The 15,480-nt window shown below is 40.8% G+C and overlaps 1 protein-coding gene across 2 annotated transcripts in view; it reads right to left on the bottom strand.

Moving 5' to 3' along the window:
* Nucleotides 1-15,480, bottom strand: part of zmp:0000000521 (spindlin-W) — a 60,167-nt gene that overhangs the window by 18,412 nt on the left and 26,275 nt on the right. For both annotated transcript variants that reach the window (XM_060906209.1, XM_060906210.1), the window contains exon 3: nucleotides 13,119-13,366. In XM_060906209.1, coding sequence (XP_060762192.1) covers nucleotides 13,119-13,366 — 248 coding nt within the window. The remainder of the gene's footprint in view (nucleotides 1-13,118; nucleotides 13,367-15,480) is intronic.

The following is a 15,480-nucleotide window of genomic DNA, read 5'->3' as shown; positions in this document are numbered from 1 at the left end:
GTTTGTTATAAAATTTGGTGTGTTGGATTCAAATATAACAATTAAAACAGCTGATTGGTTATGGCTTCCAAGATTAAGATTTTATACTTATGTGCATTGTGGAGATAGTAACGTTTTAAGTATAAATTGTAAACCTAGGTCTCTTCACGTGTTTATGGTTGGTTTACATGATATTTCACCTGTTCTCTTTATGTAACACTAGAAAAATCAGCAAAAAGTTTATATACATAAAATGTATTATGAACCAAATGGCAAAAAAACAATTATGTACAAGTACTGAATAGGTTTAGTCCTTATTCAGTGTGTACTCGGTGCTTTTTGGCAGCTTATCTCTTCTATTCATGAAACGGAGCATCTCTTGTCAAGCAAAGACTTAAAGTGCATATCACGGGTAAATTCAGGAGCGAGATCAATGTAATTCTCCTATTTTATATTAAACTTTGGTCAAATATCTGTCACATTTTGCGCAATTTTTTTTTTTTATCTTGCGCAATACCAGAAAAATTCAGTTGAAATCAAGCCATTTGAGGCGAATTGGTCCGCCTCTGAAAAAACTTGGCATTTGGATTTCCCGGCAAACACTGATTTTCATGACATCACGTGCGGGACGCCTCCTTCTGAATCCTACATCAGCGCTGGTTTGTTTATGAGAAAACGACCTGGTGGTTTTCTGCAAATTTCTTCAACGTTATCGCGTAATTATTAAAATGGTTAACAGATGTATCGTAGGAGGGTGTAGCAACACCAATCTTGATGGGATTAGTACTCATCGTAGGGCTGCACGATTATGGAAAAAATGATAATCACGATTATCTTGATCAAAATTGTAATCGCGATTATTAATCACGATTATTCTTGATGTTAGGGAAATCACTTAAATTTTATTTCACTATATTCAAACAAACAATATGAACAGCTTTCAGTGCAGAATGAAATTTAAAAGAGAAATCCTGATTTCCAAATGACAAATAAATGAAACTTATCCAAGAAATTACCAAAGGATGAAGGAAATGAAAACTCAATGGCAACAATTACATAGCATTATACTGAGGCCTACAAGTTTTTAGCTAGAAAGAGCAGCCTATCAACATGCTCTGGCTTTAAACATGAGCGAAGGCAGGTCACAGCATTGCCTCCAGTGCTAAATAGTCTGTTGTTCTGACATAGTTAGCTTTTCTCTCTCACCTCAATCTGTTACCTACTCTCACGCTATCACCCCTTGAAGAAGATACCGCTGCACTGAAGCTCTGCGCACTTGGCCAGTGTTGCCAGATACTGCTGACGTTTTCCAGCCCAAAATATGTTCAAAACCCGCCAAAATGCACTTAAAACCGCCCAATCTGGCAACACTGCCTTGGCTTGCTTGCTTGCTTATTTAGGCGGAGTAATGAAACCTTACATGCGTCGGTTCGCCCCCTAATGGTTTGGTGGAGTACTGGTCAAAAAGTGCTTGATCAGATATGCAGCAGAGCTCGCATTTTAAATGGAAATAAATCGCGATTTTCATTTAATTTAATCGTGGCAGCCAAAATCGCGATTTTCGATTAAATTCGATTAATTGTGCAGCCCTAACTCATCGTTTTCCAAAAGACCGGACAATGAGAGAGAAATGGGAGCGCTTGGTCTACACAGGCTGTGCACTGAAACCGTGCAAAGCTCGCGCAGCCTGCTGGCGCTTCCGCAGGTGACGTCACGAATCTGGCTCCAGACTCCCTTGGGATTTTTGCAGACGCGTTTTGTTATTTTATTTTTTTCTGCTGTAGACAGATGGCCTTGTGCAAAATTACCCTTCTGGATGAGTGTGTAAAGGGACATACTTTCATATAAAAAAAACAAAAACAAAACCTAAATCGGTCCAGGATATGCACTTTAAAGGAGAACTTAAGTCATTTTTAAATTTGCTTTATTTCTTAATTAACATGTTATTCAATTACGTTTTTGGTTTTAGTAACCTTATATCGTGACTCGGATTGGCAACTAATTGCAATTGAATATTATGCTTATCGGCCTGTTCGGTTTTTAGCCATGTTGAATTTAGTTCGTTTGGTCCATGGCAGGCATCACTTATCCGTGCGATCTTCATGAGACTTGTCCAAGACTTCGAAACGTCAAGTGTCAGCGCTGCCATTTTGAAAACTGTTTTCCAAATGAAATATTGCACAAAAATGGAGTTTAAATGACGATTACTGCCTACTTTTTTCAAACTTTCCTGATTGCTATCAAAACAAACAAAACTCCCGGCTTGATCACGTCAGCATTCGAAAGAGGGTGCGCGCGTCTTTTGACAACCCCTCTGTCTGAAATCGCTGTCTACTCACTATATAGGACACTATATAGTGGAGACGCCATTTTGTAGTGCTGTCCGCGCTGAAAGAAATCAAATTAAAAAAAGTCTCAAATTTGATTTAATAAAAGGCAGCGGCAAAGAAGAAAGTATTCAGCCTTGATTTAAAAGAACTGAAAGATGCAGGTACTCTATATTGATTAACATGGGAAATACGCTCAGTATAATATGTATTTAATCACAAAAACGCATACATGTATTTATTATTTTAAAAACCCACCAGCCGGCTGATCTGGCACGTTTTAATTGTGCGACAGTAATGACGTAAATACCAGCACGACAGACTAGTGTCCGAAAGCGTTTTTTCATTTTACCAGTGAGCTCACTATACAGTGAGTCCTCTATAGGGATGTCCCGATCCGATCACGTGATCGGAAATCGGGCCCGATCACGTGGTTTCAGACTCGATCGGAATCGGGCATTACCTCCCGATCAGGGATCGGATATATATCTATATAATATATTCTCATTTTTAACACATCAATAGCTATGCGTTGGCACAGAGTGAGACCAGACCTCTTGTCTCAACACAGCAACATCAACACGTGCGGCATGACATCACTTTGTAGCGGAGACGCTATTGGTTATTGGCTGCCTGTTGCCGGCGAAGTTGAACACGGAAGCAGTTCGAAGCGGAAAGCAAAGCATGTCTGCGGTGTGGCAGTATTTCAAAGTTGATGACAACATTGCCATAGCAAACTGTGAAATATGTAAAGTTGGAATTTCAAGGGGTGGACAGGAAAGGGCCGCATTTAATACAACAAACCTGATACGGCACCTGAAAAACAAACACCCGACACAATACAGCGAGTTTTTAGTGCTGTTGCAAACGTGTTGGATGACAAAAACAGGCTCAAACCTGAAAGGGTAGAAATGCTTGTTTTCATCAAGAAAAACGTTCATTTCCTTAATTGAAATTACTGTATACCACTGTGAGATGCATTCTTAAAAGCAAATTACTGGCACTGTGGCAGTTTTATTATTATTATTTTTATTTGTTTACATTCCTGCCAGGTATTTTAAGGTTATGTTTTTAATTTGTTATTTATTGTTCAAACTACCTCACGTAAGTGCTCTGTTTGCTAACGGAGTTGTTGGATGTTAAAATAAGGTGTTAAATTAAAAAAAATGAGGAACATCCTGGATCCATTTCTTTCCTCGTCTTTATTTTTTATGGATTATAAGAAGTATCGGATCGGGACTCGGTATCGGCAGATACTCAAAATCAAATGATCGGTATCGGATCGGAGGGCAAAAAAACCTGATCGGGACATCCCTAGTCCTCTATACAGTAATTCCCTATATAGGGAGTAGTGAACAAGTGAGCGATTTCGGACACTGGGAACGTTGGCAGATGTTGATCACTTTGCCGCTGTACGTTTTACTTCCATCCTATGATGTCTCGTACAGGTCTCAACAAATCTCGTTTACGGCCATAGCATATTTCAAAACACTCATAACTTGCTATAGCAGTGACAAAATAGCAATAAAAAATGCATTCCTATATTTAATAAAATGAGATAAACAGACTTTTGATAATAAAAAATTTTCCTTCAGTTCCCCTTTAATCTCGAGTGCATAGCACTTTACGATTTTTTTTTTTTGAGCTGATATAGGGCAATTTGTTCAGTAGAGTGATGCAAGTGGACTTATGATTGCATCATCAGTGACGTCTAGGAATAACATGATATCATGCATGATGCAATATCGACTTCAGATAGCATCATTCATAGTTCTGCCAAAAAAGTAAGCACTATCCAAACCCAATCATAGATTTATTCATAGAGCCAATCTTGAATACTAGAACCAATGAACAATTTTAAGTTTCATTTTCATTCTCGGCAACCCAGAATTACTAAAGTTTGACTATATTTCGGAAGCATTTTGGCTGTAGACCAGTGTTATATAAATCTAACCGAACTGGAGATAATCATAGCTTTATTACATACACAAAGCATTCAAGCACTGGGAATTGGATTTGCAATACTGCCAGTCAGTTGCTAAGTATCTAATGCTAGCTGCTAACTGACAACAACATGGAAACGTCCAGAATTCACTCGGCGGGGTTAAGAAAGTATTGTTTTTGTGCAACCATGTACAGGGCTATCAAAACAGCACGAGTACTTGAAGCATGACACTGCTCCAGAGTTTGCTCTCCTACACAGGACTCATATTTCACATGAAGACCTTTTCCCTTCCACATTAAACAGGAACAAACTGACATGATGCAGAGGTGTGACCATTGCTAGCAAGATAATTCTTGCAGGCAGAGGGAAAAAGCCGAGCATACGCTGGTGGAAAAGTAGGCCTTTAATCCCAGTTCAAGCAAGTTCAGTGTGATACTACTTAGGAATAAACAGCTCCTCTATTTTTTATGAACCAAAGAGGCGACACAGTCCCTTTCTACTGGTTTCTAATGGCTCACAAGACTGGGGCTCATGCACATAAAGCTGGTTGCAAAGTGACAGTAAGTACTAAAAGAAGCAAATTTGCATGATTCACGTCTTGTGTAATTATATCACAAGACACTTTTCTGAGACATCTCAGGTTTTTCTAAAAAAAAACAAACAAAAAACAAACAAACACCACACACACACAAGATCAACTGTAAGCTGCTGTTCACTTACGTATCCCCCCCCGCCCGCTCTCGCTGATATCAGAATGCAAGCAATCGAAGGAATAGGAGACTTATTATGAATGTTGACTTCAACAAATAATTAACCCTGAAAACAAGCAAGTTAAGAGGAGTGTCTCTCCCCAGGGATTTCAAACAGCATCCTGGTAAACTGTCATTTTGAAACCGCATTTTGCTTCTTGAAATAGCGTCAAAATCCACCCTACATTTTTCATAAATAGATTCAGTCGGTAAACAGGACGTTTATGTGGGACAGACCTGAAAACGGTATACATGGTATAGAACCCCAAGCTGAAGCTCGGTACCAAATATCAAGTAGTTGTGATTTGTAGTTGCTGAGAAAAAAAAGTGTTACGAAAATTTTCTAACTCCACGCTATATATGTTTCGTAAATACATTCGGTCGGTAAACAGGAAGTCGAAGTGTGACAGACCTGAAAACGGTATACATGGTATAGAAGCCCAGGCTGAAGCTCGGTACCAAATATCAAGTAGTTGTGATTTGTAGTTGCTGAGAAAAAAGTGTTACGAAAATTTTCTAACTCCACGCTATATATGTTTCGTAAATACATTCGGTCGGTAAACAGGAAGTCGAAGTGTGACAGACCTGAAAACGGTATACATGGTATAGAAGCCCAGGCTGAAGCTCGGTACCAAATATCAAGTAGTTGTGATTTGTAGTTGCTGAGAAAAAAGTGTTACGAAAATTTTCTAACTCCACGCTATATATGTTTCGTAAATACATTCGGTCGGTAAACAGGAAGTCGATGTGTGACAGACCTGAAAACGGTATGGACCCTTTTCACGTGACGTCACGACAAACGCCGCCGCCATTTTGGACATGTACTACCAGTAGTTTACCACAGCCAACATTGAGGAACGGTTTCAAAGAAAGTGTTTATTTTCAGCAAGACTTCCATCATGCCACTATATTGTTGTGCACCTGGATGTAGTAACCATCAACAAACAAGGCAAGGGTTATCATTTTATCGGATCCCGGTAGATGCTGACCGACGGAGAAGATGGATAGCGGCATACCAACGCTTGTGTAGTGACCACTTTGTTGGAGGTAAGACGAATAAAATTAGCCAGAAAAGGCATTACATTGCTGTTAACATTCCATTCTAGTTTACTGTAATTATGATCTGGCAGCTATTTACACCGGATCCAGTGTAAATAGCTGCCGGAGCCAACGTCCGAGGTTCCGGAGCGCGCTAGCTCGCGGCCGGCCAGAGTGCGCTCCGGCAAGCTCGGACGTTGGCTCCGGCAGCTATTTACACTGGATCCGGTGTAAATAGCTGCCAGATCATAATTACAGTAAACTAGTAAATACAGTTTTCTGCATCTCGCTCCTTTTTCTTATGTTTGTCGCCTTCCTCACATTCAAACCGATTCGAGCCGAAGTCCACTACATGTCCAAAATGGCGGTCGCGTTTACGAAGGTCACGTGACTGAAAAGGGTCTATACATGGTATAGAAGCCCAAGCTGAAGTTTGGTAACAAGTGGCTATGATTTGTGGTTGCTGAGGAAAAGGGTGTTTTGGATGGACGGAAATACAGAGAGACGGACGAATGGACCTTCGGAGCGGTGGGATGTACAAATAAATAAATACCAACAGCTACAAATTTCCCACTTTATTGTTAAATTATTTATTTTTGTAGAAATGTATCAAAAGTATAAATCAGACAGTACATTGCCAAAAGCAGCATTAGTGTATTTCTGGCAGTCTGTTAGCAAATTGCAGTTAGAGGTTTACATAAACTCATCATAAGCCTAGGTCACCACCGGATGTACGATTTTTTGGCCGTGCTATTTTTGGCGTTTCCCCAAATCGCTGCGTTTTTTTTGCTCATGGAGAAAGACGCACGTTGGCCGTAAGTTTGTCTTGCAACCTGAAAAAAACGTAAGTGCCCGTAGAATTTGTTTGACATGACAAAGAACCTCTGCGGCTGGTCTGCGGCCAGTCTACGGCTCGAAAATCAGCACGTCACACGCGCGCCCTCCGTGCGTTTCTTGCACGTAGACCGGCCGTAGGAGCACGTACGGCCGGTTGTGACCGAGGCTATAGACATGACTGTCATGGCAATATTGGGCTTTCAAGGAGTTCTTTAAACTGTTCTTTTTCTGTGTCAGAATGATTGCACAACATACATTTTTTTTATATTAAAAAATGGTGCACAAGTTTTACTTTATTTTGAGTTTTCTGAAATCAACACAGGGTTTAAGTTATACATACACAGAGTCAAAAACATACAGTGCTGAGCGTAAATGAGTACACCCTCTTTGAAAAGTAACATTTTAAACAAGATCTCAATGAACAAACAATTTCCAAAATGTTGACAAGTTTAATATAACATCTGTTTAACTTGGAACATGGAAGTAAGGTTAATAATATAACTTAGATTACACATTTTTTCAGTTTTACTCAAATGAGGGTGGTGCAAAAATGAGTACACCCCACAACAAAAACTACTACATCTAGTACTTTGTATGGCCTCCATGATTGTTAATGACAGCACCAAGTCTTCTAGGCATGGAATGAACAAGTTGGCGACAATTTGCAACATCAATCTTTTTTCCATTCTTCAACAATGAGCTCTTTTAGTGACTGGATGCTGGATGGAGAGTGATGCTCAACTTGTCTCTTCAGAATTCCCCATAGGTGTTCGATTGGGTTCAGATCAGGAGACGTACTTGGCCACTGAATCACTTTCACCCTGTTCTTCTTCAGAAATCCAACAGTGGCCTTAGATGTGTGTTTAGTCATGTTGGAAAAGTGCACGACGACCAAGGGCACGGAGTGATGGTAGCATCTTCTCTTTCAGTATAGAGCAATACGTCTGTGAATTCATGATGCCATCGATGAAATGCAGCTCCCCGACACCGGCAGCAGCACTCATGTAGCTCCACATAAGGACACTGCCACCACCATGTTTCACTGTAGGCACCATGCATTTTTCTTTGTATTCCTCACCTTTGCGACGCCATACAGTTTTGAAGCCATCAGCTCCAAAAACATTTATCTTGGTCTCATCACTCCAGAGTATAGAGTCCCAGTAGTCTTCATCTTTGTCAGCATGGGCCCTGGCAAACTCTAGGCAGGCTTTTTTGTGCCTGGGCTTTAGGAGAGGCTTCTTTCGTGGATGGCATCCATGCATGCCATTCCTCTGCAGTGTACGCCGTATTGTGTCACGGGAAATAGTCACTCCAGTTTGGCTTTCTACTTCTTTAGATAACTGCAGTGAACTTGCATGCCGATTTTCTTCAACGCTTCTCATCAGAAGACGCTCCTGTCGAGGTGTTAACTTCCGTGGACGACCTGGACGTCTCTGTGAGATGGTTCCAGTTCCATCTTTCTTAAATTTTTGTACCACTTTTGCTACAGTATTCTGACTGATAAGTAAAGCTTTGGTTTTCTTCTTGTAGCCTTCATCTTTGTGGTGGAAAGAAATTATTTTCTTTGGGGAATTCTGAAGAGACAAGTTGACAAGCATCACTCTCCATCCAGCATCCAGTCACTAAAAGAGGTCATTGTTGAAGAATGGAAAAAAAAAGACTGATGTTGCAAAATGTCACCAACTTGTTCATTCCATGCCTAGAAGACTTGGTGCTGTCATTAAACATCATGGAGGCCATACAAAGTACTAGATGTAGTAGTTTTTGTTGTGGGGTGTACTCATTTTTGCACCACCCTCATTTGAGTAAAACTGAAAAAATGTGTAATCCAAGTTATATTATTAACCTTACTTTCACGTTATAAGTTCAACACGTGTTCTATTAAACTTTGTCTCGTCAACATTTTGGAAATTGTGTTCATTGAGATATTGTTTAAAACGTTACTTTTCAAAGGGGGTGTACTCATTTACGCTCAGCACTGTACACACACCCACTTAGATGATTAATTCAGTGCTGCTGAACGTTCCACAATGTATTTTAACTTGCCAAGGCCTCTTAACTTCCTGTTAGTGATCATGATTGACTACAGCTGGTAGCTTCTCTGTGCCAACATAAAAAGGGTTTACTTGACAGCATTCATTGCCCAACACCGAGTACAACTAGAAAGTCCAAGGAGCTCAGTGCAGATCTAAGGAAAAGGATCACAGATTTACACAACACAGGAATGTCTCTTGGAGCCATTTCTAATCATATGTAAATACAGGTTATTGTGAGGTGTAGCCACTTTGCCCAGGTATGGACAAAGATCCAAACTGTCACCCTCAGCTGAGAGGAAATTGGTTCAGATGGTCAGGAACAACCCAGGAACCACCAAGGCCTACCATGAACTGGAAGCTGCTTGAACATGAGTGTCATGGTTTACAGTCAAGCGAGTTCTGCACTGCCATGGACTGAAAGGCTGTTGTCCAAGAAAGAAGCCCCTGCCCCAAAATCAACACCTTCAAGCTTGGCTAAAGTTTGCAGCTCACCACATGGACACAGAAAAAGCCTTCTAAAGGAAAGTTTTATGATGAGATGAGAAAGATTATGGTGTTTGGCCACACTGACCAGACGTACAGGCTATCTCACCATCTTCAGCATAACCTCAAACCATCAGCTAAACGGTTGAAACTTGGACACAACTGGGTGTTCCAACAGGAAAATGACCTCAAACACACATCAAAAGCTGGTTGTGGAATGAATAAAGCAGACTACAATTAAGCTTTTGGAATGGGCTTCCCAAAAATATGTGGGTGAAAATTTGCTAAGAGACATTTAAGCCTAGGTCACAACCGGACGTACGATTTTTTTGGCTGTGCGATTTTTGGCGTTTCCCAAATCGCTGCGTTTTTTTTGTTCGTGGAGAAAGACGCACATTGGCCGCAAGTTTGTCTTGCAACCTGAAAAAAACGTAAGCGCCCGTAGAATTTGTTTGACATGACAAAGAACCTCTGCGGCCGGTCTGCGGCCAGTGTACGGCTCGAAAATCAGCACGTCACGCGCGCCCTCCGTGCGTTTCTTGTGTTTTTTGCACGTAGACCGGCCGTAGGAGCACGTACGGCTGGTTGTGACCGAGGCTTTAACCAAATATTAGGTGTGTATGTACATTTTTGACCCTGAATGTATAATTTTGACCCTGTGTAAATTTCAGAAACCCCAAAATAAATTCAAACTTATGCACGAAATTCTTGGGTTTTTTTTTCTATTAAAGATGAATGGTATACAATCATTCTGCCACAGACAAAGAGCAGCTCAAAAAATTCACTGAAAGCCCAAAATTGCAATGTCCATGATAAATGTATGTAAACATCTGACCTCATCTGTACATCATGGGAAGCATATCTATTCATTGAAAATAGTAAAAAGACAACATATGAAATGTTGAAACTGAGAAATTTTATCGTTTTTTGAAAAATATATGCTCATTTTGAATTTGTCGTCAGCAACACGTTTCAGAAAAGCTGGGACGGGGCAACAAAAGACTGAAAAAGTTGTGTAATGCTGAAAAATAAAACTAATTTGGTTAATTGGCAACAGGTCAGTAACATGATTGGGTATAAAAAGAGCATCCCAGAGAGGCGGAGTCTCTCAGAAGTAAGGATGGGGAGGGGTTCGCCGCTCTGTGAAAGACTGCATGGGCAAACAGTGCAACAATTTAAGAATAACGTTCCTCAATGTAAAATTGTAAGGAATTTGCGGATCACATCATCTATAGTACATAATATCATTAAAAGATTCAGAGAATCTGGAGAAATCTCTGTATGCAAGAGACAAGGCTGAAAACTGACACTGGATGCCTGTGATCTTCAGGCCCTCAGGAGAGACTGCATTAAAAGCAGACACGTGTCTGTAGTGGAAATCACTGTATGGGCTCAGAAACACTTCAGAAAACCATCGTCTGTGAAAACAGTTCATTACTGCATCCACAAATGCAAGTTAAAACCAGATATAAATAATATCCAGAAACACCGCCACCTTCTCTGGGCCCGAGCTCTTTTATGATGGACTGAGGTGAAGTGGAAAATTGTTCTGAGGTCTGACGAATCAAAAGTATAAATTATTTTTCGAAAACATGGCCGCCACGTCCTCCAGGCTAAAGAGGAGAGGGACCATCCGGCTTGTTATCAGCGCACAGTTCAAAAGCCAGCATCTGTGATGGTATGCGGGTGCATTAGTGCACATGACATGGGTAGCTTGTACATCTGGGAAGGTACCATTAATAGTGAGGTGATGTGTGTGTCTGTGTTTTGGAGCAACATGCTGCCATCCAGATGACTTTGTTTTCAGGAAAGGCCTTGTTTATTTCAGCAAGACAGTGCCAAACCACATTCTGCATGTACAGTATTACAACTGCATAGCTCCATAACAAACAGGCATGTAACAATATATCATGCAATGATGATTTGAATCAAAATTTAAATAAATAAATAAATAAATAAATAAAAATGAATTGCGATTGTCAGGCTGCATAATCTTAGTTTTTCCTAGCTGTAATTCTGTTTAGACAGCAGTGTGTACAAGAATATAAAATAGAAGGAATACACGACTTTACCCTAGGCAGAAGTAACACAGTTCTAATGGCACGAAAACAGATCTAAAATTGGAAAGAGATGTTGTGTGAATGGCTGTAGAAACAGATCTAACAAGAAATCTGAGCTGTCTTTTATAGACTGCTGAAAACTAAAGAAAAGAAGAATAATGGAGTTAGAGGTCAATGTTCATAAAATTTTTTAAAGAAGAGACAACTTGCTTCCCCCCCCCCATTTTTAATAAAAGGAACATTTTAGTTAATAGACTATTGTATTTTACTCCAACTTTTACAAATGTGGGTAAATTATTGTTGGTTCATCAGAAAATGAAAAAGTTTATATATTTATAAAAAATGATTTTTTTTTAAAGTTGAGAAAAAATAAGAAAATAAATGTACTTTTTTGGGGAATAAAATTTTCTTCATTTAATATTTTTTCAAAAATATTGTGGAAAAAACTGAATGACGAACTGAGTGAATCATTACATGCCTATTAACAAAAGAGCCTGGGTGCTAAACTGGCATGCCTACAGTCCAGACCTGTCACCCACTGAAAACGTTTGGTACATTATGAATTGTAAAATATGACAAAGGAGACCCCGAACTGTTGAGTACCTGAAATTCTATATTTGGCAAGAATGGGACAACATTTCACTTTCAAAACTACAGCAACTGGTCTCCTCAGTTCACAAACATTTACAGAGTGTTGTTAAAAGAAAAGCTGACGCAACCCGGTGGTAAAAATGCCCCATCCCAACTTTTTTTTTTTTAAACGTGTTGCTGGACTCAAATTTAAAATGAGCATAAATTTTTGAAATAATAATAAAATTTCTCAGATTCAACATTTGTTATATTGTCTTTGTAATATTTTGAATGAAATATAGGCCTTCCATGGTTTGCAAACCATCACAATCTGTTTTTATTTTCATCTCATCTCCTCTAGCCGTTTTATCCTGTTCTCCAGGGTCACAGGCAAGCTGGAGCCTATCCCAGCTGACTACGGGCGAAAGGCGGGGTACACCCTGGACAAGTCGCCAGGTCATCGCAGGGCTGACACATAGACACAGACAACCATTCACACTCACATTCACACCTACGGTCAATTTAGAGTCACCAGTTAACCTAACCTGCATGTCTTTGGACTGTGGGGGAAACCGGAGCACCCGGAGGAAACCCACGCGGACACGGGGAGAACATGCAAACTCCGCACAGAAAGGCCCTCGCCGGCCACGGGGCTCGAACCCAGACCTTCTTGCTGTGAGGCGACAGCGCTAACCACTACACCACCATGCCGCCCAATGTAAAAGTCATAAAATAGAAGTTTATAATAAAGTTTGTATTGGAAAAAAGTAGGGCGCCTAAGACTTTTGCACAGCAGTATCTATCTGTGTGTGTGCGCGCGCGCGCGTGGGTTTTCTAAATACATGTTATTGGTGCAGTACACTGCACCTTACAAACCCCATCATAATATTGATTGTCTCGGAAAAACTCTGACATTTGGTTTGATAAATAAGTCACAAATGTGCAAAGTACGACGACCATAATTTTCACCAAATGCTGAAGATAAAAGACAAGTTTACTTGATCGGGAAAAAAAAAACTCCACCTTCAAACATGCGTGCAGCTGACTTCCTGTTCACACGACATGGCTTCCTGTTTAGCCCAAATCCTACTCACCAATTTTCTCAGTGAGCACCTGCAGGTTGGACACACGCTCGTCTTTGAACAGCTCGATGCCGTAGACACAGTCAAAGCCATCGTATTTGACCATGAAGAGTGACGGGTTGACGCTGAGCCGGTCCAGCACCGTGCCTTTCCATTTAGTGAGCGCGCCCTTCTCCCTCCAGCTGTGCTGGATCCTCTTACCCAGTAGGCTGTTGGGGTCGGGGGAGAGCGAGTCGTTCAGTTCTCCACTGCTGCGTTTCCTGAGGGAGGAAAGAACGGACAGATGTGAAGTTAAACAACGATCGTGCGTTATGTTATTCAATACTACTAATGCAAATAAAGCAGGATGCATGTTAAATATAATTCCTTGTACTTAAACTAAAGAACAAACATTCAGATACAGTTATAACCAAACAGGTTTAAGTTGACAGGAAGTTCACAGTAACTTGAACAAAAACTGTTTACAACTGCGGTAAACAGAAAAGCATTTTATACTGCACACTGTGTTGAACCAGACAGGCAACAACAGCAAAAGACCATGTTGGGTTCTGCTCCTGTCAGCCAACAACAAGAATCAGACTGTTGAAGACTGGAAAAACATCACCTGCTTTTCATTTATTTTCTTTTATAATTTTGGCTGACGGGATAATGAATAAGCAGGAGTGCAGCTGTTCCTTTTTCAAGTGAACAAAATACAATAAACAGTCTAAGGCCGAGCCAAAGTGGATATAAATGTATTACTTTAATTTAAACGTGTGTACGGTGGTGTAGTGGTTAGCACTGTCGCCTCACAGCAAGAAGGTTCTGGGTTCGAGCCCAGCAGCCAATAGGGGGCCTTTCTGTGTGGAGTTTGTATGCCCTCCCCGTGTCTGCGTGGGCTTCCTCCGGGTGCTCCGGTTTCCCCCACAGTCCAAAGACATGCAGGGGTTAATTGGTGGCTCCAAACTGTCTATAGATGTGAATGGCCGAGAGGAGAAAACCTCAAAAATAATCTGGTAGAAGGGAAACCACGACTATAATGTTCCTTAGAAGCTCTGATGGACGTCAGAGCCGGACCTGCCATCAAAGTCAAAATCCTTCCCGCACCATACATGGCGCGTTTGGCAGCGCCGATCGCCCGTGGCCTCTCGTCTATATTACATAGCTAGGGTTACAGTGGGGGGCGGCTAGTCCTCTGGTAACCGCGAGAGTTTGACTCGCATCTATATTGCAGCGTGCCATGGCAGTAGGCACCATTTTTATGATGGTCTTTGGTATGCCTTGACCGTGAGTAGAACTCCCGATCAAGAGGCGGACACACTAACCACTAGGCCACTCGCCGGTGGACCTGCCATCAGGCAGAAAGAAAAGCGTGCAGCGAGAGTAAAATGTGAGGCATCCTGGGAAAACCCATCATACATCACTCTGACTGAATTAGCATGAACAAAATTGGCCGTGTCCAAAATCGCTCCCTACTCACTATTTAGTGGACTATACCGTGAGTTCGCCATTTTGTAGTGCTGTCTGAATGTATAGTGAGAATTATTACACCCGATATAGTGCACTCAAAGTTTCCCACAATGCATCACGAAAAGTAGTGTACAACCAATGGTCACTAACCAAGCAATATATCCCATCATGCTTTGCAGTCGCGCTGAAAGAAATCAAATCGAAAGCCTCAAATTTGATTTAATAAAAGGCAGCAGCAAAGAAGAAATTATTCAGACTTGATTTAAAAGGTGCAGCAGACAGAAAGTACTTTGTATTGATTAATGTGGGAAATACGCTCAGTATAATACGGATTTATCACAAAAATACATGCATTTATTTTTTTCGAGGTCCGGTTTCCATCAAATCCTGCGCTCTGATTGGCAGGCGAGCGGGTCCGTATCCTACGATACGGACCACCAGTTACGGACCTCTGGCGACTCGCTCATTCACAACAACAACAAACATAGTAGCAATTTTTGTCAAGATTTATTTTCGCATTTCTCAGGAGAATAGCATTAATTTTACATCATGGGTAGCGATAACAACAGTCTTCACAGCAAAAGCGAGTTTTACTACCCTGAGGAAGAAAAAATAAAAGAAAACATTTCATGAGAAAGCTAAAAGCATGTAACTGTTGCTAACGCCAAGCAAAAACATGGCTGAATCCTGAATGACTCAATTTTGTATAAATAGGGGACTACATAGGCGGCAAAATGTAGTTTTTTTCCTGCCATGGAAGTGCACTTGTATACCGAGGAGGAAGCAATTTGCATTACAGCCGTGAAGTAGGATTCAAAATGGCAGCTCGCCTCGGCTTTCCCTTTCAGGCACCCTCGTTTTCTGTTAGAATTTGGTAAAGATATAATATATATATTATTTACCAGCTTAAGGTCGGTCCATATGG

The sequence above is a fragment of the Neoarius graeffei genome, chromosome 23 (genome assembly GCF_027579695.1).
Source record: "Neoarius graeffei isolate fNeoGra1 chromosome 23, fNeoGra1.pri, whole genome shotgun sequence".
In the NCBI taxonomy this organism is placed as follows: domain Eukaryota; kingdom Metazoa; phylum Chordata; class Actinopteri; order Siluriformes; family Ariidae; genus Neoarius; species Neoarius graeffei.
The sequence above is the reverse complement of the archived record's forward strand: the minus strand, read 5'-3'. Positions and strand labels throughout refer to the sequence as shown.